The following is a 26,588-nucleotide window of genomic DNA, read 5'->3' as shown; positions in this document are numbered from 1 at the left end:
TGAGGGTCCTGGTTGCCAAAAATGGAGCAGAGGCTGTGCCGTACGTAACCGTCTGTAGCTCAAAGGTCGATATAGGATCTGCAGGATGTTCTCTGTACCGGATGCGTAGATAGTTACGATCATGAGGGCTATGTAAAATTTGCCGATACATCTTCTCTACGTCTGCAGTGAGAGCAATGGCACGAGAACGAAACCGAAGGATAATCGATAAAAGATCTTCTTGAACGACTGGTCCCACTAAGAGTTTATCGTTCAATGAGTAACCACTCGAAGTCTTACAGGATGCATCGAACACGACACGCACCTTCGTGGTTGTGCTTGACTCTTTAACGACAGCGTGATGTGGGAGGTAGTAATGCTCTACCGAATCGTTTGCAGGACTGGTAAGCCGCTTCATATGCCCCAAATGCTCATATTCTTTCATAAATTTCACATACTCTTCTTTCATTTTAGCATTGGTGTTCAACCGCCGTTCGATAGAACGCAGTCTGCGATCGGCTATTTCCTTCGACTCTCCTAAAACGATATTAGGGTTGGAGTTAAATGGCAAACTAACGACATACCTTCCACTTGAGTTGCGAACAGTTGTTGCTGCGAAATGCTTCTCGCAAGCATTCTCCTCAACCGATAGCACAGGATCCTCGGCTATGGTTTCACTCTCCCAGAACCGCTGCATGGTCTCCTCCAGTGGGGTGTCGTATGCAGATAGATGGCACAGCCGCGGACCGACTGACGAATGATGAGTGTTGCCGGTGACAACCCAACCAAAGTGGGTTTCGACCAGCCACGGTTTGCCTCTACCGATAGAGCACTTGCGACCGGTGTGGAGCTCCCAGAACGTATCGCCTCCGATGACGATGTCGATTTGCCCCGGACTGTTAAAGGTGCTGTCCGCCAATGCCACGTCCGGCATTTTCCATGAAGAGACGTCCGTTGGTGATGTAGGGATGTTTGCGGATGGCGTGTCCAGAACCAAGAAAGTCATCTCCGTTGCGAAGGGTTGTGTCTTGGACTGAACGGTAGCGACGATGGAACCCTTGATCTGCTGTACTGCATTGCCGATGCCCGATACAGCGACGTTGACCCTTTTGCGACTCGTCAGCAGTTTCCGTGCGAACTCCTCAGCGATGAAATTCGACATGGATCCCGAATCCAACAACGCCCTTGCTTCATGGGTGTTCCCGTAGTCATCCTTGATCTGGATGTTTGCCGTCGCCAGAAACACATTGTCTTCATTCGACTGAGCTGACAATGTTACCGTTGCGGGTGGAGCATAGGGTGGTGAATGATGTAGAAGTGTGTGATGACGCTCACGACACGTGCGACACGAATAATCCGACTTGCACGCTCTAACCTGATGATTGCTGCTCAAACAGTTCCAGCACAGCCGCTTCGATGCGACGACGTCCTGTCGCTGTTGGACCTCCTTGGCGATGAACACTGGACAGTTGCGCAGTGTGTGGTCTTCGGAACACTCCAATGGACACTTTGGCTGTTGGGTGTGCGCAGTCGATGCAGCAGGAGCCGAGCGAGATGTAGCTGCATTCGCGATGAATCTCCGTTGCCCTGGTTGACGAATGAGACCGGCCACCTTGATACCACTAGCTGCTTGATCCTTCACGAAGTTGTTGGTCGATTTCAAGATTTGGATACGATCTTGCACGAAGTCGATCACATCCTTATATTTGTCCGTCGTGAAGTGCACGGAATGTTTCTCCCAAGCCAACAATGTCTCTCGATCCAACTTCATCAGCAGCATGTTTGAGAGGGGTGTGTCCCACGAGTCAACCGGTTCGTTCAGCTTTTTCAACCCGTTGACGAAGCGGGTGAATTCATCCACCAGGTGCGTGAGCTTGTCAACGCACACCAATTGCACTCCCGGAAGGTAGTGCAATTTGCGATAGTATTCGCGAATCAAAAGACGAGAATTGTCGTGCCGTTTAAGAAGCGCCGCCCAGGTAACCGAATAGTTGTCCGCCGTTAAAGGTGTATGCTCGAAGGGTACCGCCGCGTCCCCCTTCAACGATGACAGTAAGTATTGTAGCTTCGCGATAGATGGAAGCTCGGCTGAAGCGTCGATCATTGCGATGAAGCGATCTCGGAAAGAAAGCCATTTTGTGTGATCTCCGTCAAATGTTGGAAGTTCGATTTTGGGCAAACGTAAATTTGGCGCGTGGGGTCGACCGAATGCAAGCGTTGAGGAAGCCAAGCCCGTTGTATCGTTGAGCGAACCTTCTTCCTTTGGCTGTCTTTCCCGTAGAAATGATTTTAGCTTGCGACAGCGTTCTTCAATGTCGATCCGTTCCATTATGCTGGCTTCGAGCGCTTCGTCTTTATCTTCAAGCTCTTCCAGTTTCGAAACTGCGGTGAAAAACTCTTCCTTATGTTTCGCCAGATCTTCTAACACCTCCGGAATCTGCTTGGCATCATCACTCGAATATTTCGCCTGGAACCGTTCCAGCGATTTTATGTTCTCCAGGGCGATCCTCTTTTTCAGTTGCACTGCTTTAATTTTCTTATCCATTGCACAAAGAAAATACTGCGATATCACACGAAAATAACGAACAAAGCGATGGCGCGAAATTCAAAATGATGGCGTGTAACCGACCGTTGCCCTTGATGCGGGGCGATATGCGATGGCGGGAATTGTCACGGAATGACTTGCACACTTGACGACGAATACCGAATTCCACTCTTGATGCAGAATGAAACTTATTTCTTCTCCGTATATCACGATCCGGTTCGAAGGACCAAAAATGTGAAATATATTCACGAAAAGGGGCTGGCTGTGATATTTGGAGGAAATTTGAATAGGAAAGTGTACACCTTTATCGCTGGTCGGTTTGCAACTGTATATTCGTTTGTCCTTTTTTGTATATAATATTTCATGCAGTTCATAATTCGTGTAGATCGAGCAGTTTCTAACGTCGAGTAGTTTATAACCTAATCTTAGTTTCCTAACGCTTTGTTTTATGCAATTCAAATTTATGTTCGAAAATAATTATTCTAATTCCAACATCCGCTTTATGAATTTCCGTGTGCGGTTCATATTTCATTCGTTCCAAGAGATTTGCAGCCATAGAGTGGGATAGTTTTGAGCCTTAAACAACTCCACAACGCCATAGAGAATACGGTGGAGTTGTTTGGGAGGCCAAAAGGGTTGAAGGTATTCGTTAATATTTACAGCATGACATGGCTAAACTCGGACAACAAACAACCATTTCATTTCCATAATATTTCATGTTTCATTTTAATCGTTTAAAATGCTTGTCGAAGTGAAATCAATTTTGATTATAATAAAACTTTTTTCTTAATTTAAAAATGTTCAGTTTTTCAAAATGTCCAGTTAGTCCACTTAGTAACACAAAAAGAAATATTCTAAGCTGGTTGATTGAAGAAACACCAGCAAAAAACACAAATTATCATGATCCAATAAGCACAAACAACGAGGAGTTCGACATTTTGCCGTCATTGTTATGCTCTCCCTCCCCGGGGGCAGAGGGTCGCAACAGCGAAATTTGCCTTTAATCGAAACACGACACTAAGCTTCGAACAGATAAAAACATATTACCGCCGCCAGCCGTTTTGATTCCGCTGTGGAACAAAAAAAAACCGGAATGTCCCACACACACTTTAGAACAAGGTGTAATCCTCCACCAAAGTAGAGAAAGAGAGAGAGAAAAAAGCTCAAAAGTCAGCTTTATCAACTGGGCAAAAGTTACAGCTGAAACAGGAAGGTGGATAGCAGCAAAAACAAAAAGCTGAAAAAAGAGAATTGTTCGAGTGTTGTAAAAATGTATGCGTTCGAAGGGGTCCTCGCTTGCCGTTTTTCCGATTTGTACGCGTCCGAGAAAGGATTTTCTCACATCATGGTCAACTGTGTCTGTATGTGTGTGCAGTAGGCATGCTGCCGTGTGTAGTGCTTTTTTTTCCCCGACGCCCGTAGTGTCGAAAGATAAATAAAATAAAATATTTAAAGTACGGCACCGTGATTTTCACAGCCGATATTTCGTTCCATGCGGCTTTTTTTGCCCTGCTCGTTTTCCCGAAGGGTGTGTGGTGTACGAGGGGTTTCCCTGGTTGAAACAGGCTTATATTGCTGCAGTACTGCCGTGAAAATGCCATATCTCGTTCGTTGCCGGTCCGATTTGTGGGCTCTCTGCTGGGATCTAACTGTGTGCATGAAATCAAAAAACCCGCTTCCACCCGACAGTGTGTGACAATGTTGGCATAACATGAACCCCGCTATCTAGTACCACCTCCCTCGTTGACCGGAGTTTGGCGGTGGCAAAAAAGGAAGGAAAAATCTTCGCTAAAGCGGGGTCGGAAATACAAGGCGCACACAATATTTTGCCACGTTTTATCTCTCCCGTCCTTCACTCGGGCGTTTAGCGCGCGCGCGCCCGCGGATATCCGAGAAGCTATCCTTTGCGCGTTGTTTATTCCGCCTCATCTCCTCGCGGCAGGTCCGATATCGTTTTGTGTGTGTGGCGTTTTTTTTTTGTTTTTTTTTCCCACCTCAAGCATCTTTGCGTCACGTCAAAAGAACGATTGTCTTTGCTCTCTGTTGGCGGTTCTCGCCGCTGCTTCATCATCTGATTTTTGGTAGCTTTTGCTCCGTTCAGGTTAAATGGGGATGCTGGCACGAGGTGTCCATGTGTCGCACACACACACACACACACACACACACACACACACTCCGAAATGTGTCTGGTTTATTCATGAACCCTCTCCGCTTGCCCTTGCTGTCGGCTTCTCCAAGCACCTTTCCGCCCTGGTAAAGAGGGTAACCGAAAACTAAGTTTTTCCGAAGCTTTTTCCCCTTTCCAGTAGCTCCTTTTTTGCGTTGCTGTCCATTCTCTTTAGCTTCTTGGGGATCAGTTTTGCCTTTTTTGTATCGTTCCTTTTTTTTTTTTGCAAACACAGTTACACCTCTCTTTGATCGTTGCCGCCGTTTGCCGTAACTGTTCGCTTTTCGCCGTCTCCTCACACGAACGATGCTTTTCTTTCGTGTGTTGTTTTTTTTCTGTTTGACTCATCGGTTCGCAGAAGTTGCTTTCGGGGTGGTGGTCCTTTCTTGCACTTTTCTGCTTTGCAGAGGGCCGGGACCCGGGGAGGGTGGTTGCACGCCTGCACGCCCAAAAAAGTTCCTATCCCCAATCTCCGGGGGAAGGAACTTCAAGCGGTCTCATTTCCTTCTGTTCCTTTACCTTCCTCGTGCACACTCCAGCACCGAATGGGGGGATGCTCTTTGCACTTGATCTTGTCCTGGAGTATTTGTGTGCGTGTGTCCTTGTGTGTGTGTAGTGTGAAAAACGGGGTGCGTTGCTCAATTTGGCTTTTATGGGTGTACTTTATTATCGGACATTAAGAATACACAGATTCACTCGTGCAAGGTGCGGGAGCGGCAAAAGGAGCGGCCAGAAGAAAATCGTTTCGTCCCAAAAGTATGTGTATGTGTGTGTGTGTGTGCTCGGTAATTTACTCTTGGCTTGGCTGCACCATATCCAAAGTGCGATCGCATATGTTCCCAGGAATGAGGAAAATGGACGCTTTGGGACCGTTTTTTGTGTGTATGTGTGTGTTGCTGCGGTTGTTGCGCGTTTGAAACCGATTTGCGGGAAGGTCCTTCTCATGTTTATGACACTGAAGCATGGTGCGGTCATTTGTGTAAAATATGAAACATGTAATTAATTGTTTGAAGTGATGTCGCTTCTTGGGAGCTTTCCGGTTTTTTGTTTGGGTTTTGGTTTTGCTCGTTAGAATTATTTCCCTTCCAAGAACCAGTTCCCCTTTAGTTCTACTGCCTCTTGATTTATGCCTCATCAGATTGTGCTGGAAATTTCGGTCGTAACACATTGCGCACATGAGAAGCTCTATTCGCTATATACGTTAGTGTGTGTGTGTAGTGTATATGTTTGCAACATTCGACTAATAGGATACATCACCCTTCGACTCTCCCTCACTGTAGTTGGGCTGACTTTGGGGGTTGGTTGTGTTTTTTTTTCGCGCATCGATTTTTCATGCAATGCACTTCGACGGTTTCCAATTTCTCTTCTATTTCCACTCACACACACACACACACACAGACAGACGCTCCGATACCAGCTTCCGATACAACACAACCTTCGCCTCGGATTCTTTGTCCTTGGTCATTGCCATTACGGTGGGTAGCAAGAGAGAGAGAGAGAGAGAGAGAGAGAGAGAGAGAGAGAGAGAGAGAGAGAGAGAGAGAGAGAGAGAGAGAGAGAGAGACCAAGAGTGAGCAGAAAGTGGGTGAGGAGAGTGCAGTCAGCCGTAGGGCTTCCGTCGCGTATGTGTGTGTGTGTGAATGCGTCTGGGTGCAGCAGCTCCAGACGGTCGCGTGTGAACCGTGTCGGCAAGTTCAAGTATGTTTACATGAGCTAGCCCTCCCTACCCTTGCTCCATCCCCCCCCCCCCCCCCCTTGAAATGAATCTTCACGCGCGCAAATGGTGCGATGCCGGGGCGCAATGCTTGGAGCTGCCCTAGCTACGTCATTGCCGTGTGCAACAATAATGCACCCGCCCGTCCCGTCCCGTCCCTTCCGCCTTGCGTGTGAAGACTCGCAAGAGCAACACGCGGCACTGGGAATTGTAAACAAAGCGCAACTATTGGCATTTATTTTTTTGTGTTGCTTCGTGTCGGAGCGGTATTTGAAAGAGCTAGAGAGCTGTGGCTAGAGGAATTTGGGTGGTTTTATTTTAGACAGGCTCTCTCGTGTTTCTGTCATTGTGCCGTTTTTTTTTGTTGCTGTTGCTAATTGAAATCAAGTTGTTTCTGTTGTTTGGCTGTGTAGATAAGGTTGGTGGGAGCCAGTTTTTTTTTGGCATGGGAAAAAAATACGTTTCTTTCTTCCGACCGACCACCTCATTAGCGAGCTAAATTAATCTACTTGCTCCAATAACCATGACATAAACATAAACACATTGAGCACATTGAGCGAGTCGCACCGCACAGACTATTGTTGTTGGGTGTACAGTTTAATTAACGGGCAGGAGTAGGAGGAGGTGCCCAGATTTCACTGTGCCCCAGCAGAAAGAAAGCATTACTCATGAAATATAGGCGATAACGTAAGGAGAAAAAAAAACAGTCTCATAATCGTTGCATAAATTGCCACGCCACCACCAATTCGTGCAGCGCTCGCGGCGTTGAGGCCAAGTAGCAGAAACGCAGAAACAATCGAATCATCAACCCGCCGGGCGCGCGCTATACGCAACGGTCGCCTTCTGGACGGGCAAAATGGAAACGGTTGGCTCGAAAAAGCAACCCAGTGCAACAAACTAATAATATCAATCAACCTAACGACTAAATCACCGCACAAACAAGACGAAACATGAAGCGAACGAGCGTGCGCGCTTGCGTCTCAACCTGGACTACTACTACACCAGTTCGACGCGACCGGAAGCCGTCCCGGGGTCCGCTCGAGACACACACACCCAAGTTGGGGTTTTGTCTTAGTATGATTTCTGTAGCGCGGTATTTGCGTTTGGTTCTCGGCGATCATCATCATCGCCGATCGCGCACCATCATCCCGGCAATGCCTTATAGCTTTGCTAATGGTTTCCATTTGTGTTTCCTGCCGCGGTGTGTAGTTTGCACCGAAATGAAGGCGATACCACCTCGGAGGTGTTGCTAATAGACTTTTTTGCTCGATTTCCTTTTCGGACGCATTAGCCGGTGGGATGTAAAAATGAACGAAAGTAACGTTGGGTTACTGAAAGACGACAAAAACAAGAACTATTTGTGGGAAGAATGCTCCAAGTTGGTAGAGTTCAAACATCATGACGACGGCCTTTTGATTCATCGATTCAGAAAGGAATTGAACCTACCATTAGCGAACTGTTATAGTCAAGCGTTTGATCAGGTGATACAGTTGGAATTTGTGTGTTATTATTTAACATTTCCAATATGAATTCAAGGTAGAAAACATTAATATTTTTAGTCCTTCGAACCGGATACTAAGGAAGAAAGTAACGTTGGGTTACTGAAAGACGACAAAAACAAGAATTATTTGTGGCAAGAATGCTCCAAGTTGGTAGAGTTCAAACGTCGTCATGATTGCCTTTTGGTTCATCGATTCAGCTAGGAATTGAACCTACCATTAGTGCACTGTTCTAGTCAGGCGTTTGATCAGGTATTACAGTTGGATTTTGTGTGTTATTATTTAACATTTCCAATATGAATTCAAGTTAGAAAACATTCATATTTTTGGTCCTTCGAGCCGGAGACTAACGAAGAAGGTAACCAATATGGTTTATTTAAAAGATTCCATCATTAGCAATTCTCTGTAAGCAAGAAACCCGATTTGCTATGCCAGGCTCAGCAACATATTGGGCTGTGTCTTCAAATATTCTGCTAGCATCGGCTCTCGGTCCGTATGGTGAAAAATAAAAAGCATAACTCCCTCTAAAAATAGCAACAACTTTTCCATCTTTCATCGTCGAGCGGGCAAGAGTCTCTGTCCTGTGTTTTGATAGTGTTTCCGTTTTCCACTGTGCACGCTGGCTGCATCGCAAAGTACACAGCAGCAACCCCTCAACGTATCACACACGTGTGGCAATTTTGAAATGATTTTTAATCCACCCTGTGTGTTGGCGTGTCACTCCAGCAAAAGTACGCAAGAAGAAGTGAATGATTTGACGAAGTCTTCCCCCCCCCCCCCCCCCGTCACACATCTCCGGGAGCAAAAGATCCTACGCTGACGTGACGCATCTTGGTGTAGCAGCTTCTCGTGTCTCTTGGTTAGTTTCACTTAAGTTTTGGGGGAAGTTTATAGAGTCTTGCAGCGTGTCCCAAAATAACCCTTAATGGAAAACTCTACAGCATTTTCCTCCCCTGCGTCACACGAGCTGTCGTGGGTTGTACCTTCAAGTCATTCGCACACACACACATACACATGTTCACTCACGTCTACCTAAAGTCTGGATGGTTTCTGGAGTTAGTTTGTCAAAGACTTTGGCGCTTCCTTCTTGTGCGCTGTAGCTCCTTGCGCGAACTCCTTCTGCTCTCAAGAACTCCTCCCGCTTCACAGGCCCGTAAAAGGACAACACTATGTACGCGACGGGGGCTCGCGCAAAAGCGTGCAAAATAAATAAGAAAGCCGGGGGAGGATTTATTGTTGTGCTTTATTTGCAAATTATTTGCACAAACTTTGTGCCCCGCGTGTGATGTTTACCGTGTGGTGTGTGGTGTAAGTGTTGCGTGTGTGTGTGTGTGTGTGTGTGTGTGTGGGCCCGGGAGCCAAACGAGAGATGACTGCCAAGCGTGGAGAACATTTGCTGTGGGAAGGATTCTGCGCGCGCTCTTTCTCTTTTTCTCTCCAAACACTTCACCAAATGTTCACGGTTTCGTGTGTCGCAGGAAGCGTAGAGAGAGAGAGAGAGAGTATCGTGTGTGAATGGGGCTCAAATGGCTGGAAAGTTTTCCTAATTTACCGTTAAGCTTTTTGTAATGCATGAATGCAACGTGAAGTTTGGTTTTGGTTGCTCGTGTGTTTCATGTTGCGTTGCTTAATTAAAATACTTTTAGTAATTATGTATTTTTTTTTTCAGGCTTTGCAGTGAGTCTTGTAAACTGCTAGAACTGTTAAAAATTCTTCAAAAATAAATAGAAAGCAACAATAAAAATCCAAAACACAGTGTGATGGTAGTAAATGCTTCCAAAACGGTTTGATTTATCGCTTTCATCCAGGTCTTCTGCAAGGGTCATCAATTTTGTTTTGCTTCATCACCAACATCCGCCCCGTGTTAGCAAACATGTGTGTGAGTTTGTGTGGATGGATCTAAAAAAATGCCTGCAAACAGCGCGAGCAAGCGGTGCAAGAAGGGATCGTAAAATTAAAAATAGCCACACCACCGGTAGCGTAACATTTCGTCGTCGTCCTCCCGCAGTGAAGTATGCACGCGAAAATTTACGATAAAAGCCATTATTAAAAAATAAATTGCTAAAACGAAATGACACTCCAATATTCCCGGCACCCACTGCACTCCCGTGATGTGTCAACACTGTCAAGGCAAGTTGTTTTGCCAGCAACAAAAAAGGAAGGAAAAATTGTTGGCGTTATAGCGGATACCGCGCTACTGGAGCGAGCGTTTTTCTTTTCCACTCAATTCGATTTGTTCCGGCAGCGACCGGGGACGACGGTGGCCTACGCCCCACCATTGACCTTTCATCTTGGTGTGCTACCTACCGGTTTCTTTTAGGGGTCGATATATCATAAGTTCACGGGAATGCGCTTTCTGTCCTGCTGCGAGGAGGGTAAGCACCTAGCGAAGATGAAAAAAAAAAGTCATAGGTCATCGAAACAGAGGCCATTCCTCTAGCCACTTCCTTGAATAATCGAAGATATTTCGCCCGTCGAAGGTGCAAGACACGAGACCCCTCCCGCCCCGAATGTGTCTCACCTTTTTCTGGACAAAAAAAAGAACTCTGCTCACCCCAGCAACAGCTTTGCATTTCGCACGGATGACGCTGGGTGTACACGGGCGCGTGGTGCATCTGCGGGTGAAAAAAATGAAAAAAAAAGGAAGCGAAGCAGGAAAGTGTTGCCTTCGTTCGGAGACAACTTTCTTGGAAGCAAGCGACTGTGTGCAAAAGAAGGAAAAGTCCACAGCGCAAATGGTGGTGCACCCGGTTGAGATAAAGGAAATGGCACGTCCTTTTTAAGCAGTACGCGGACATTCTCTCTCTCTTGCCGGTGGGTGTGTTTGGGTTGCCCTTTAGCGCCTTTGAGCGTCGTGTTTTTTTATACCTACACATTTTGCGGCATTCTTGAGCGCTGGGGCAAAAGTTTGATTTTGTGCCCAGGAATGACCCGGCATTTATTTATTCCTTGATTCATTCCGTATCGGCGTGTCCTGTTGTGCGCGCACCTTCTGCGCCTTGTCTCCAAGCCGATGGGCAGTGTGTTATAGTTGGGGACATGCTATGGTGATATGGTCGGATGCTTACGGGAGAAACGGGAGGGAAAGGAAGAAAGAAGGGGCCACAAATCGTGCCAAACCCCGGGCCATGATTTCTATTTAACGCGTGCCTTTGCCGAGAAAGAAGGAAGGTGCCCTGAACTGAACTCTGGACGTAAAATATCTTGCTATCCGGTTGCCCATCGTCTTCGTTGGAGAGGAGGGAGAGCGAGAAAAGCCGAAAGCATGAGGGAGGGGGGGGGGCTGGAAAAGTTTTCCAGTCGAGTTTTCACACTACCGGGGCATTTCTCATGAACATCGCAAAAATCATTTCGCATCAGAACGTGCTTGCATGCGCGCGCGCTCGGTGCCCTCTCCCGTACGAGAAGGTACACTGGGCTGGACTGGGCTTGGGAGAATGGCTTTGAATTTATGGATGTGTTTTAAATTATTAATTTTTATACACGATTTTTTTCATTTGGGTGGTTGTGCGGTGGTGTAGTGGACACTAGCAGTCGGCGAAAGGTTGCATTTTATTTAGCATTTTCATGATTGCCATTTTTATTCTGCCTTTTACGTGCTGGAATGTGAACCACTTGGTTTATTGTGCGCGTGTGATGGCGCGGAAGATGATTTTGGAACGGATTGCATTGGTTGGAGTGTTGTTTTATATATTTTGCTTGAATTTGATGCATCAAGATTGCAGTTTTTTTTAGCTTTGATCCTTTATTCTATTTCAATGCGTACTCTTCATCTTCCTTATTCACGAGATCCTCAATCGGGTTTTGAAGATTTCTCTATCCGTTTTTATTACTTTAAACTCTTCCGTTATACATCCTTTTGAAGGCCAATTTTGGTCATCATAAAAATGTTCAAACCTCCCTTTTCCATCAAACAGAGCACACTCGGTGTGGTAAAATCCTTCACAGCTTCCCAGAAACAACCAAATCACAACCACGATCGAGCGCGAGGAAAACCCCTACTCAAAACGAAGTCAAAAGCAATGCCAAAAAGGCATAAAAATTCAAATAAATGGAAATCCACAATTCAAATCATGTTCCTGCAGCGGGAAAAACAAAACCAAAACTAAACAGAAGACGGAACTTTCGGTACGAGTTTTCGCCCGTGTTAGGGGGCGCCCCAGTGGAGCGATTTTCCCCAACACCCAGCCGCCTTTTTCCCCAGTTCCTCCAGTTTTAGATTCTGCTGGCGCACCGCACCGTCTGCCGCTGGTCGGGAAGAACGAGGACTGGCAAAATGGCCCAAGCACACGGAGTGCTGGTGTGATCTTTGGGAATCACGGAAGTGACTGGTAAAGTGGCTGCTTATAGCGATGGCCACGTACACACACTCTTTCTCTCGCTCTCGTGCTCGTTCGAGGTTTTTATGATGTAAATCATGTTTGACGATCGTTTGCACGATAAAGCTCTGTTGGCTGGCTGGATGTGCGCTTTGGGATGTCCGTAGCGCCGGGACGGTATGTTTTGAAAGTTTTATTTCCTCGGACATTCGGCTGTGTGGGGGTCGCTTGTGACGCTTTGGACTCACGTTCGCGGGTAATGTCGTTGCCCGTCTTGCCGTGTGTATAGAGGATGGTTTTCAACCTTTGCTGCTCGTCTTTACCACCTTGTTCGAGGCTTCCGTGAGGCTTCCATTTTCCGTTTTTTCCTGCCTTAAATCTCTCTCTCTCTCTCTCCCGAAAGAGTAAAACCTTCGGCATGATAAAACAGCGATATAAAGATTAAGCAGCAATTTTTATGATTGTTTTTGCTTTGGCCGCGCTTTCCCATCCTTTTGCAGGCAGGCAGTGCGCTTCTTCGCGCTCAGGACGAAAGCGGATGCACACTGCTGCCAACACACGGTGTGTTATTATAATGATCTCTGTTGTTTTTGTGTACCGCGCGGTGGTCGGATGGTTTTGGGTACCAGCAGTACCGCTATCATTGCTATCATTATGCGTCGACGCGTTGTTGCTTGGTTCGTGTTCTCTGCCCTGGCGACAAATTATGCTAACTGTCGGTGTTTGTGTCGTCGCTGTCGGTGTCGGTTTGGGTGGTTTGATAATCTGTACCGGGGTTCTTTTTATTCCACCGCGTCCTTTTTGCGAAGAAAGTACAAAAGTAATACAATCTTCCAAGAGGTCACTTAGCTTAGCGAAAAGCTGGGTTTGTCGTGCACTCTACGGCTCTGTTCCACTTCCCGCCCGGCGCACTACCCGACAAGCTGTGGTCAGAGAAATGGAAATTATACACCACGAAGAAGCAAATGGGAAGGGAGAAATGTAAAGTGGTCCATTGCTGCCGTTCCGCCAAACCTCACCCGGGGTGAATTTGGGCGGTTGTTTTCATTCTGGAAGCAGTCAAACCCCGAGCAGTTTTGGTATGGTTTTGCATGGTGTGATTATCATATAACCGTAGCCATTATCATAATCATAATGTCTACCACTGTGCGTCAGCCAACCGTTGGCTGAGGAGTATGGCAAAGTCCTCAATTGGTCGGTAGTTGTTGTGCTTGTAGCGCTTGACTAGCTAGCGTTGAGTTGTTGTTTGGGAGTAGAAAAGTTTGAAATCCAAAGAGAGCAAACAAGCGGACAGACAAAACTTAATACTTCAACTATCAAACTGTCAGACATAGACGTAGAAAATGTAGGATAATGTGGTAATCTAATATTGCTTGATGTAAACTATCACCAACACTCCATGGCATTAGTAGCCCTGCTATATTGCGTCACTGCAACCTCCAACTGACATAGCCTAATGCTCTTGTTTGAATAAACCTTACATCTTACCGTCCGCCAAGCCAAGCTGCTGGTACCCATTATCCCCCGTGCACACAGCTATGCGTTGACAGTTTCAAAATAGACATAAAATCCAAATTTAAACGCACCCCGCCGTGGAATGGGCAATCGGTGAAACACAACCTGTTTTGTGGCCGTTTGAACGATATGCAAATCAGCGGCGAGGTAGCGACACACACACGCACACATACTCATTCAGTTGTCAGATGGAGTGGTTCTCCAGAGCTGCCTTGGTGTGTGCAGCTCAAGGTTCTCACCCCGAATGCTGTACGCGATCGCTTGTTGTCTTCACCGTTTAATACAATCTATTTTGATATGGGAAGAGCAAACCAAAACTGAAGGAACCGGTGGTGGACGGAGGGGAGCTTCTAATTCGTTTTGTCCACCGTCCGTAGATGTAGACGTAGATGTTTTGGAAGGAGCAGGGGACACCAAGACTTTGTGTGCTGAAGCAGCACCCCATCTACAACGAGGCTCAAATTGGCAAATATTGATCGATAAGTATTTGCGCGATCTTGGGGAGGTCGTGTCACACGGAACTCTCTCGGTGATCGTGGCGGATCGTGCTGCGAGCAGCAGCAGCAGCAGCAATGCCGTAGTGTTGTGCAACGAATATAGCGTCATTGGGATGGGTCGAAGAGTCAGAAATGATTCCAAGAAGTATGGTTGTGGAATCTGTAGTTGATGGAATTGTGTTAGAAAGATTGCTTGATTTGAAAAAGTCCTCAAGGTTTGTTTGGAATTTCTTGTTTACATCGTTTCAATCTTACTTCAAGAAGAGTAATGCGATCGAATGGAGCTCGGTTGCGCAATTCATGTCATGAGTTAAAAAAAAGCCCGCTCCACTAATCCCGCAATAATTGTGGCATGAGTATACTTCTCGTTTTTATAGAGCCAGCGGCATACTTCATTTCCCGTAAGCCCTTCTACAGTGTAGGTACAGCTACTTGCGGTGTACGCTACTCTCACGATGTAGTTGGGTCCTCTTATCAGCCCGTAAACCACTGTTTCTTATCATGTTGCGAGGCGCAAACAAGCAATGTGGGGTGTGTTGTTGAAAAGAAAAATCAAAGCAAATCAAGTTTATGAACAGCGCAACACGACAGAGAGACAGAGAGAGGTTTGCCGCTATAATTGGTTTCCGAAATTTCGATGTCCCACTGTCCCGATGTGCCGGATGTTAATCAATTGCTCAGCGAAACGTTGCACCGTGATTAAAGCACCACCTGCAAACACACATTCCATTCATGTGAAGAGATGTCTAAATTGTTCTGACAAGCTAATTCGTAAACCAGATTGTGCTATGATTACAACCCCCTAAACGATGCTGGGTGTATAGGTGTAACGCTGTGTAACGATGCCACAACCAACCACACGAACCACGCCAAACCTCCCCAGCAATCGTGCACTGAGTGTGCTGTGTAATTTATGGGCTGAATCCCACGATTATCTTATCACACGCCTTCTTATCGCCGCGAACGGGTTTGACTAGTGATTATAAAACCATTTTGCTTCCAAACCCTCGCATGTGCTTGTGTTTGCTGCTGGTCCCCTATACTACAGCGGTCAGCAAGACGCGAGACTCTATTTAATCGGCTGTTGAGTTGCTGCTGCTGCTGCTGCATCGGTAGCGGGTAGATATCAACAATTAGATTACAATGGTTTGAGTTACCTTTAAGTTGTTGTTACTGTTGGTGTTGCTCCGGGGAACACGGGATATTGTCTTCACCTTGGTCAGGGATCTATTGGCCAATCTGAAAGTGCCCTTGAAGATATCAATTTGTTGTGTTGTTGTGTGATTCATTCAGGTTGAAACCCATTTTGAGGGTGTTTCTGCTGACACTCAGCTGCCTTAATGATAACACTGTCACTGGCGTTCGTACTGGAAAGCGATGGAAAATTAAAACAAATGACTTTTCTCGTTGATTATCGAGAATGCATGCCAAAGCCGTTGACTTCAGCCTGGTTCCAGGTCGGTGCGATAAAACAGGACATCTATCACGAACCTCGTTCTGCTTGAACACATATAGCTTCTCACACACGCTCGTACTCCGAACGAGATAAACAAGCAATGCAGTACGATAATTGATGACCACCCTCGGAATACCCAGGCGGAGTAATTCAGTTGCGCGCCCTGTATGTGTGTTTGCTGGCTGCCAACCGCTTGTGCCAACATGGAGAACGATGCATTTAAAGTTCATTATCATTCCGGTTTTGTAGTTGATGGATGTACTTGGCTCTCGCTGGGCGCACGAGAGCGTGCCCAAGGTGTGTATGTAGCGTCTTCCTCCTCTCATCACACCGGCGGACGACCGGGCAATAGTGTTGGGTAGATAAATGCGACAATGTTTTAAATTCCTTTGCAAGCGGTTTTGTTGTGTGTTACTCCTATGCAAAAGAGCCACTGTGTGTCCCATGGCGGTGTCCACGCTTGATTGCGTCCCACAAGACGTAACATACCGCACACCACGAGCAGCAGCGACAGGTAAAACGATTGACCGACGGGAGGAAGCAGCTGCCACCACGGACAAACCCACCAGCAACCGACCAACCGGGCGCCCATTTCCTGCGACCATTAATTTGTTGATGTGAAATTTATTTAAATCCAGCCAAACGAAAACACAAAAAGGAAACGGCACACAAACACTTTGTCGCAAACGATGAGTTTCGACGAATCGATTATTTCTCCTGCACAATATCTTCTCCTGCTACTTTGTAGTAAATTGTGCGGCCAACGGCTCTCTCTCTCTCGCGCTTCCGCAGCACTCCTTTGCTGCACCGCGGTTCGGTCGCGGTAAAAGTGGGAATTTATTTAAATCTTGCATCTTGTTTTTGTTGGATGGAAACAGGAGAAGAAAGTGATGGTGCCGAAAGCGACAAAGCACAAATTGCTGCTCCATTCGGATGGACTGTCGGTGTCTGCGTCCCCGTGTGTCTGGTGCTCGAGGGCATTAGCGAAAGACGAAGCAGCTTGCCGAAAAGTGTTGGTTTTTCGCATTTGTCGCGATTGGGGTGTAATTAATTTCTACCCCTGCGCTGAGATATCCGAGCGGCGGGGCCCCGAGGGCTGTGCTGCTGCAAATTAAGCAGCAACAGCAGCATGGTTTGCTTCCGTTTTTGGTGGTGTAGTTTTTCATCGCAAGAATTGGTAGATCTGGCGGTCGATGTTTGATTGTGTATCCGGTAACATTCGCCGGCATGTCAGTTTCACTGCAGCATTTGTGTACAACACCAGGGTTTAAGGCGATTTGGGAGCTTTTACATGACAGCTACAACGGGGGGAAGTGTTGCAGATAAATTTACATCTTTTTGCTAAGCTCGCTGTCGGGTCGGGTGCGTTATCGCTTCATGGAATATCGACGAAAGAATAAAACGCCTCATGGGACCTTTTTGTCACCATTACATAGAATTAAAAGCCACAAAATAATGGTACCGAATTTGAAGCGTTATTCGTATTTGCCTTCGATCTTGTGTGTCATATTTAACGGCTGATGACACACACACACACACGCTCGGGGAAGCTCCAACGATGGAGGATTCTTCACATCTCACCCGAAGTGTAATGGTTTCAATTTTCCACGGTTTTTTCCGTTCTCTCTTTTTGCACCAACTCACACGTACGCCAGCGAGGTGCAAGTGTGGTTGGCTTTGCCCGCATCAAGAGTTAATTGCCAACGCTGGAAGGAAGAGACGACCTCGCTGGCTGGCCTGTGGCGGTAGGAAAGCGCGTTAGATCGTAAATCCAAGCACTCCGCGAGAAAGGCGATGAGTGAAAAGCTACATGCGAGCAGGCAGCAATGTATCTCCAAGGATGGAAGTGGGCAAACGCTCTTCCTCGTCTCGTGTTCTCATCTAAAAAGGAAACTGTGTGTTGCCTACCGTATTTTCATCAGCTTGCCCCCCTCACATTTGGATTTTTGAGGCAACGCAATCGAAGGAAATGAGCTAAAAAAGAAGAAAAAAAGAAAGTAAAAATCCATCCCCCCATGTGGCCAGAAGAGGAGCACCACGATTGTGTGACGAGATGGTGGGGTGCCATCGACTTTGATGGTTTTATCGCACGTTCACTAACCTTCTGTTGACATTGAAATCGAGCCGGGCGAGGAGCGTGCAAGGCGAGATATATGGTGGCAATGGGGAACGGTGGGAAATATCGTGATGTGGTGCTAGAGTTCGTTTGCAAATCGTGCTTAGCGACACACACACACACACACACACACACACACACACAAGCTCTGAATCGAGGATGGAGGGAAGGAAAACACATCAGACGCAGAGCCATCAAACTATGCTCCGGTGTTTTGATGTTTTTATTTCATAACAGGGCACACAAGGCGTTAACATACACACCACACTCGTCGTCGCCGTCGTCGTCCACCAGGATCGGCAAAACAAAACATGCCACGCACACGCACGATTCACTCACATCGGTGGAGGACGAGGAACGCGAAGGATCGCTGGATGGTGCATGTCAACGAATCCCCGCTGAATTTAACACTCACTCTTGTGGTTGGGGAGCAATGCATGGGGGGGGGGGGGGGAGGGAATGAAATTTGAATAAAAACCCACTTTAAGACCCAATGGGAGGGAAAATGAGGATGTGATGGCCATTTCACTGGCCGGTATTGTATTGTGGTCATTTGGCCGGCTTTAATCATTGGACGACGCGGTGACGCAATTTTCCATTCTGGTGGCGGTGGTGATGGCGCTAGGGTGATTAGAGGTGTGGTGAGCAGCTGATGAATGAGTCGTTAAGCTCAAATTGAGTTGCAGGATACGATGGTGGTTTGTGGGGGTGCTTTTTGTTTTGACTTTGATTAAATTATTATATTTTTCCCATATGTTATCAAGCTAAATGAAATTCATTTCATTTTTCGTTTTAAGAACGATTTATTCACGTTTATATCAGATTGTATGAGGCCAAAATATAAAATGGAAAATGATTGAATTATGCAACCGATTGCATAAGCTTCATGGCAACTCTTTCCTTTCCTTTCTTATCTTAGATTGGGCAAACAAAAATTGATATAAATCGGTCGATCAGATTCCCGTCATTTTCCATCATTTTCTCTCTCCGTACAAAACGCTCACATCCATTGTACAGCACATAATCGGTATTGATTTTATCCCTCACTAACTCGCTCTCTCTCGCTCTTTCTTTTCTCTTTCCATTCCATGTGTGCTACCTTCCGGGTGGTATGTATTTTTCGCACACCGTTAATCCATCAGCATCGACAATTCACCGACACACGGCTGATGATAACGATACGTCGCCGTCGGCCGGAGTACAGCAGGCGAAGGATCAACAGCCACCGACCGGGAAGCAGCATTCCAGCTCGACCGAGAACGGTGCAGGGGGTGGTGCTGGTGCGCTGGCACCAGCCTCCCTGCAGGCAGCATCGCCGCAAACGATGACACTGACGGCGGATAAAAATAAAACCAGTAAGTAGAATTTGCCAACAATGTTTTGCCGGGAAGTGATGGGAACAATTTTTCCGTTGCGGAGAAAAAAAGGAGAAAAGCTTGTCGGTCATACACCTTGCATTTCTCACCGGAGGCCATAATTTTCATGTTGTGCCTGCCTGGATGCCAAACACACACACATCAGGGAGAGGAGGCTGTCACAGGGTTCAGTAGTTTATTTTCCCAAACCAAAACCCCCCTTTATCGAAAAGTAAAGCGACCGAGGAAAGAGGCTCGTGATCCTGTTAGAGGAGACGCGAGGTCATGGGATGAACGGGATGACAGAACATTGTGTAACCCCATGGTCTGTGAATGGGTGATTAACAACAGGTTTCTAAAAAGAGAGCTAAAGCGCATCAGCGGAAGATAGACAGGAGACAAAAATGTGACAGTGTGAAGCTTCTCCCCCTCCAGTTGGGGAGTTTCTCAACCCAAGGGTGGCTGGAGTTTGGGTTTTAGGGCTTACGGTAGCAGTTCCGTCGCTTGGTCCCACGGTAGCACTCGGCGGGAGAGTTTCTCAGGCTGTCAAAAAAGCGTCACCCGAAGACAACGCACAAAGGAACCGACAGAACGTCGTCGACGGGGGAGGAAAAAAGGAATGTGACCGATCTGTGTGTGTATGTGTATTATTGCCGATCGAGGGTGGGAGATACTGTCTGGATGGAAAATCCACCTTACCTCAATAGCCCAGAATCTCTTTTGTACTGAATGTTATGTGTGTGTTTGTGTACCCCAAGAGCTGTTCTGTTCTGGAGAATAGCGGATCCTGGAAAAAACGGATCCCAGACGTTAACGTTCCCTGCCAGACGTATGGAGGCGTTACATCCGAACCCGGAGGGGGATGACCGAGGAGACTGTATGGCATGGAATTTTGCCCGGTCGAAAAATCGTTATTAATTAATTTCTAAAATATGCTTTTCGATTCTTAATGAGCTTTTAAATTGGAGGAGATGAGCGTAGCGGAATTATCATCGTAGACAACATCGTTCACCATCGAGGACCGCCCACCGCGGGCGCAGTGGGAACAGTGTCTTCCGTCGAGATCTTCCGAGATCGCTTCAACGCTAAGGTACGGAGGGTGGGAGCAGGGCTGTCGTACTTTGAGCCAACCATTGCCACAGGACATTAACTTCAAAAAGACGGCAAGGAAATGCTTTCCAGCAGTGTCGCAAGTGGGGATGAAGTTTTTAAAAATAAATGCGTGGCGGCACTTGCTTCTGCTGATGTAGAAATTTATTAATTTCAACCAGTAGCTCTGCATAATTGGGGTTTCTTTCCGTTTTTGCTGGGTCGTTTGATCACAAGCAAAAAAAAAACGCTTTTGCTAAATTAATAATCGAAAAGACATCTTTAGAAAGCATTAAGAATTTAACCGGCTTCTTAATCAATGAACAGTTTAACCCTTCAGGCTGGTGGATGTTTTGGTCGTTTATTGGGAAAATGGAACAGCTGCAAAAGAACTAAGTGCTTGAAGCTTTTAATTTTGCAATCTAATGCGCACAGCACTCTGAGGGCTTGATATTAGAGTTGGCGACACGAGCGGACGGAATGTCTCTTGGTACTTGTTTTTTACTGGGTGACAGTGGAAAGGATATCTACAGTGTGTTTCAACAGTTGGGATGGCATGCATTTTGCTGTCGCTGGTCTTATTACAAAATCGAAATTATTGCCCAAGCTTAATATTGCACAATGTGAACTTGATTCACAGCGTGATGGATAATTAGATTTAATGCAAGAAAAATGAACTCTTATCAACGTGGCCCGCTGCTTTTCCTGTCCTTCATACTGTGTGTGTGTGTTCGGGACAGGCGCTTGTCATCCGTTCCTTTCGCGCGTCATTGCCCCATCTTAAGCAGCTCATTGCGCTGACAATTTCACTCGATTAAAACGTTAATTTGAAGCGTGTGCAATCCGGCGGAATATACCCTTCGTGCTCGTGAAAGATCGGGAGCTGTAAGTGGTTTTGTGTCAGTGTGTGTGTGTGTGGGTCAAAAAGGCATCTCAAAACTCTAGTTAAGAAATAACACTTAGAAGTGAAGGGGGAGCGCCCTTTCTACCGAAAATTTGGGCAGACGATGGCGGTCAAATGCTATTAACCTTTCGCTGCTGCAGTGCTATCGGCAGCTGGTACTTCTCGAGCAGTTGGTATAGCTTTTCATAAGCCTTTACCAAACAAGGCGGGGGGGGGGGGGGAGTGTGATTGTCACGGTGCAAATGGGAAAAGGCACACACACCGTTAAGCCGTCGGTACAAATTCTCGGTAAATTAAAAACGATAAATTGTAACATATCCCGCTCCAACACCATCTGTACGGTACAACGGGATGTTCCGAATCCTTGGAAGATGATCATCAGCCTCAATGTGTATCCCCTATTCTGTTCTAATGTTCTAATGGGGTTGTTCTCTCTGCTTTCTCTTACAGAACTACTGAAATGTCACTGCGACATTTGCAAGGACGAAAACTTTGTGTGCGAAACGGACGGCCTTTGCTTCACCTCGCTCACGCGTGAAGCGGACGGTTCACTGAAGTACTCCTACAGGTAGGGTCTTATCTGCATCCAATCGTTTGACTTGACAAGCTCTGCTGCTCCATTTTCCATACTCTCTCATCATCATTTGGTTTTCGTTTATCGCGTGTGTATCGTTCGATCGTACCTTTACACTCACCTTTGAATCATCATTGAATTGGTTGCGTTCGACAAGGTAACAAGCGGAAGTGAAGAATTTAATCCTAACTTACCAGATGGCTCCATTACACTTTCGTTCAGTATCGTATCGTCACTCCCATTTCCACTAGCCAACTACTCTCGTCCCGTGTAGATCATCTGTTGTTGTGGCTCTAGAGTGTGTTGTTTCATTTTCAACGATTCGCTACTCATCATATCAGTTCATGTCACTTCGACCGGTCACATCATTCCATACACCCACATTCCCGCAGTTCCAACCGGTAACGAGTTTCCGAACTGCTCGAAACTGCTTCCCAACAAATCACGGCCCACTAAATCGGGATCCGGACAGAAGGTGTGTTAACCCACGCGCTGTAGGTTTGGTGAGGACACACACAGGGGGTTGCGATACACAGATCGAAAATAATCGGACAAAATAAGAAACTAGAACCTTCATCATATCCCATTCGCCCATCATCATCTTCAACTACCCTAAAAATGTGTCGCATCGCGGAAAGGAAATGGACGTTTTCTCGCTTTGATTTCGCCCCTTTTTGTTTTTTGCTGAGTGCGTCACGCATTTGTTTTTGATTTGTCTCCAAAAAAGGGTTTCCCACTGTTTTCTTTCCCTTTTTCTCAATTTTTACTGCGTGTCCGCCTCACTCCAGTCTCTGTGACTGCAACGACGTGGTTTTTCGTGTTATGCTTCCTTTTCCCCCCTGTCGTTCGTTTCACCCATTCCGGTTCGAAGGACCAAAACGCGTCGCGACTCTGTCCACCCAGAATCCGGTGTAATGCTTGTAAATACTCGTTTTATTTGCAATACACATAAAAAGGGGTGAGCACAAGCCGAAACCGGAACATACGCCGGGAAAGGACCTTTCCTCCTTCCCAACGGTTTGGTGGTGAAGCCTCTGTCGCTGACACACAACAAGCTTTGGAGGAAGGTGGTACTAAAGAAAGCGAAGGGATCATACGGCAGGTCGCAACAAACGTGCACACACGCGTTGAAGAAGACGCTTCGTGTACGCGTTTTTGCTGGCAAGCCGGATGGAACCGACCGAAGAAAACCCTTTCCCTGTTTGGCGTCAACTGTGTAGCAGTAGCCATCCAGTGCGTGTTTGTGTGTGTGTCTCGTTATGATGTGAGTGTCCTGTGCACAACCATCGGCAGACAAGCGGGATGCGAATCATAATACCATCGGACCGGAACGGACACGAGCTTTCTGTTGTTCCTTTCCTCCCTGTAGTGCCCATGTTGGTCGTTTGTTTCACCATCGTCAAGGAAAGTTTACGGTGATGATAAACGAAAAATGATTTGAAAAGTCTTTGCATTGGTCTGTCGTTGCTTTCCTAATTTTTATTTGTTGTTGTTTTGTTTTTGGGGACGAAAAGAAGCAATAGGAATGCTTCTTTTTTGCTCCGCTATTGAGATTCTAGTTTGTGCAAAATTTTCCAAAAGCAAAAGCGACAAGAGAAAGACACACAGCGCCCAATGGAAGTTAGAGCCGGGCACAAAACAAGCACAAAACGAATCGGAACCAAAATTGAACAAGGGAAAAAAATGGGAAAATCTGTTGTTACCATCCGGTGCGGGCTGGCGTCAAGTCTTTGTATGGCGCATTCATGGTCATGGTATGATCCTATTACTGATGGTTTGGTGTTTCCTTTATTAGTATTCAGCTACCATCGTCTCACCATCGTCAGGTGTGGGGACCGCTGTATCTCTGTGTACGTGTGTGTGTGTGCACGTGTATTCGTGGCTGTCTAAGGATCCCGCCCTCTTCATCATTCCCTTCCGGATGCATCACATTCCGAGCCCTCTCGGCTCACAAGAATATAATCCGCACCGAAATTTCCGCAGAACGCGAAGCGTTTTAATTAAATCCAATAATAATTTGAAGAAAATTCATGTCGCCATGCCCCCGGTGTCCACACTGCTGCGCCTTTGCCCTCTCAATTTCCTGTATTCTTTTTGTCGGATGGTGAACCTCCATGCTTTGAATCATTATTCGCGTCTCCTGTACATTCGAGGAGGCTTTTTCGTAAAGTTGCTCTTCTTTCTATCGTTTTGTTCCCCATTCCCTGCTTGACTGGTGGGAGTGTATATACAGCACAAGCGGCTGTTGAACATGGTCCACCTTTCACCTTTCACCTTTTGGTGGGGAAGGGAATCGAAGGAGATTGGTGTTGTGTCCTTTCCCTCAAACCAAACCAAAGCTACATTCTGCTCTTTCTATGTATGATTATTTCATACAGCTCCTTCTGGCGCCTTCTGGACTCACGTGGAGTGCCCGTCCCTTGGCGTCGTTTCGTCGTGCGGCAAGCTTTAACTGGAAGCGCTGACCGGAATAATGATGGCACGCCATGTTTCGGCCAACAGAAACCGATGGTCAACAGATTCTTAGGATTTTTCCTTCTCCTCGTTTAGGTTCCATGTTGTGTGTGTGTGTTGGTTTGTGTCCGTCGTTTTGTGTATTGCGGCTGTGTTTCATTACCATTGCTTCTCACATGATGGTGATCGTGACGGGTAGACGAGCCGCTCTAAATGATTGTTTTTTGGTTTTGGTCCTTTCTTTTTTGCATGTGGTTGTGTAAAAATGGTCTGAAAAGAAATCGAAATTGATTATTTTTACATCTTTCATCTTTGCTCTCTCATTCGGGAATATGTTAGAGATTGTTCGAGGAAAAAAATGTCTTGTAAAATTTCTTCCGTATTTCCGGATGTAAACACTAATCACTTCAAACCAAAGTTTAAACGAAAGATGACTCAGATATTATCTGTTTTTTTATTCTTAAAAAAAGCGTTGTAGTTCTTTTGATTGGTTTGGTAAATGCTTTGGATTTTATTTTTTATTATACTGATTTTGCCTTTTCTGAATTTCTCCTTATTCTTTAATTTATAAATGCACTTAATAGGAACTATGCACAGTTGGTTACTTTCAATGTAACTATTGGAACTATTATTTATTGGGACTACAATCTGAATTCAAAGTTGTTGTCTCCATTATCTATTTTCTAGTAGAAAGCGTAAAAAAAAAGTTAAAAATGTAATTTATCGTCCCACCATATTTCTCCCCCTTTTTTTCGCCAACCCCAAATCTCATCTATTTTTATGTTACTCTATCGTATCATTTACTCGAGAGTGTTTCCATTCTCCCGCAGGACAAAATACCTTTCCACTTCATTTCGCTAATATTTATTTTACGAGCCCATAAAATGGCAATGAAATTGCAAAGTTATGACATCGATTTCAGCCTCGAATTGTTTCATCTTCGTTTTTCAACCCCACCAACCACCCGAACGCGCGTCCTGTCACAGAATGTTTGGGGAAACCCGGGGGTAGGAGACAAATAGACATACAAACGCATAAAAAACAGCAACAGTAAAAAATGCTAGAAAACAAACACCAAATTAACCCTTACCAATCACGACCAAACGACAGAGAACACACGTGGGAGAAAAAAGCATTCGCCGATTCGCGCGAGGACGACAAACCGACTAACTGGACGGGTGGAACACACAGTACAAGATATACAAGACACAACAACGATTACTACGGGGAAAACGACAATTTTCCAGCCCATTCGATACATTTGTATGCGCTGTTTTTTGCTTTCTTCTGATGGCAGAACAGTAAGCTTTTTTTGCTGCTTTGTGAAATTCTTTCCTTTGCGCCCTGTGAAGCTTCCAGGGCAAAAAGGAAAAACAAAAAAGCTCGTTTAAAAAAACGAAAAACGCCCACAGTAAGAAGCTTTTTTGTTGCTCTGTAGTTCACGTCATTTGCAAGCGATGATCGTTATGAGGGGAAGAGGGTTGATGTTAAGTATAAGAAAAGAGCGGGGAGCGTAGGAAATAATATCCCAAAAATAATTCCTATCCAAGGAATGGAATGGCAGCGAGAGTCGCTGCAATCCAAATCATCGGTGTAAGCATATGTGGCAACATTAAAATCATGCTTCCCATCATATCGTTGGGTTTCGAAAAGGGCAGTAGCATAGAAGAAAATCGAAATTGAGGGCAAAATTCCAACGTCGTTGCGCGGTAACGTGTGGGAGTTGCAGTCAGCGAAATACTTTCGCTGCCGTTGAACGCGTTCCAAGCCGTTTGGTAATTTTATGGTATCGTCGCAAAAGTCGCAAAATTGAATTCGAATTGTAATGGGATATAGTGTATGTGAGTGTGTGTGCGTGTGGCGTGTTGTGCACATTTGGCTAGATTGTTTCTAGTCGCGTGCTGTCCTCCCCTGGGTCTTCTAGTTTCTCGCGCGAGACGGCTCAAAACGAATGGACGCGCGATGAGAAGAGTGGTTTTGTTTTTGGCGGTGAAAGCTTTCGCGTAATGCGATATTGATACGAAACCGATACTTTTACACATACTCCGCATGTTCGATGGAGGAAGGCGGTCGTTTACCAGCAGACATTTATAGGTGTGTAGTTTTAATGTGCCGCTTGCTCGTTAGCAATAATTGCATTCGCCGTATTAAACGGGGAATTTAGTAGCTTGTTGGGCAAAATTGAATGTAATTTCAACGATAGCTCCTTTTTGGCTGTTGAACTGATATGTTTGAACATGAATAATTTGAGTGAAGTGAGTTTTTTTAATAAGTTATCGTGTAAAAGTGTAAATACCAAACTGCAAATGTGCTATTTTAGTTAATTAACAAACCTGTGCCTGAGTTCTCACCGTACAAGGGAAGGCCCCAAACAGGAAGAAAGCAGAAGCTGGGTGCTAATTTTG

The 26,588-nt window shown here is 45.9% G+C and overlaps 1 protein-coding gene across 4 annotated transcripts in view; it reads left to right on the top strand.

The window, feature by feature from the left end:
- The window catches only part of LOC120954898 (TGF-beta receptor type-1), an 85,636-nt gene that overhangs the window by 21,318 nt on the left and 37,730 nt on the right, over nt 1-26,588 (top strand). For all 4 annotated transcript variants that reach the window (XM_049609490.1, XM_049609488.1, XM_040375206.2 and 1 more), the window contains exons 3-4: nt 18,950-19,162; nt 21,606-21,723. In XM_049609490.1, the coding sequence (XP_049465447.1) occupies nt 18,950-19,162; nt 21,606-21,723 (331 nt within the window). The remainder of the gene's footprint in view (nt 1-18,949; nt 19,163-21,605; nt 21,724-26,588) is intronic.

The sequence above is a fragment of the Anopheles coluzzii genome, chromosome 3, assembly GCF_943734685.1.
Source record: "Anopheles coluzzii chromosome 3, AcolN3, whole genome shotgun sequence".
In the NCBI taxonomy this organism is placed as follows: domain Eukaryota; kingdom Metazoa; phylum Arthropoda; class Insecta; order Diptera; family Culicidae; genus Anopheles; species Anopheles coluzzii.
This window is presented reverse-complemented; position numbering and strand designations above follow the sequence as displayed.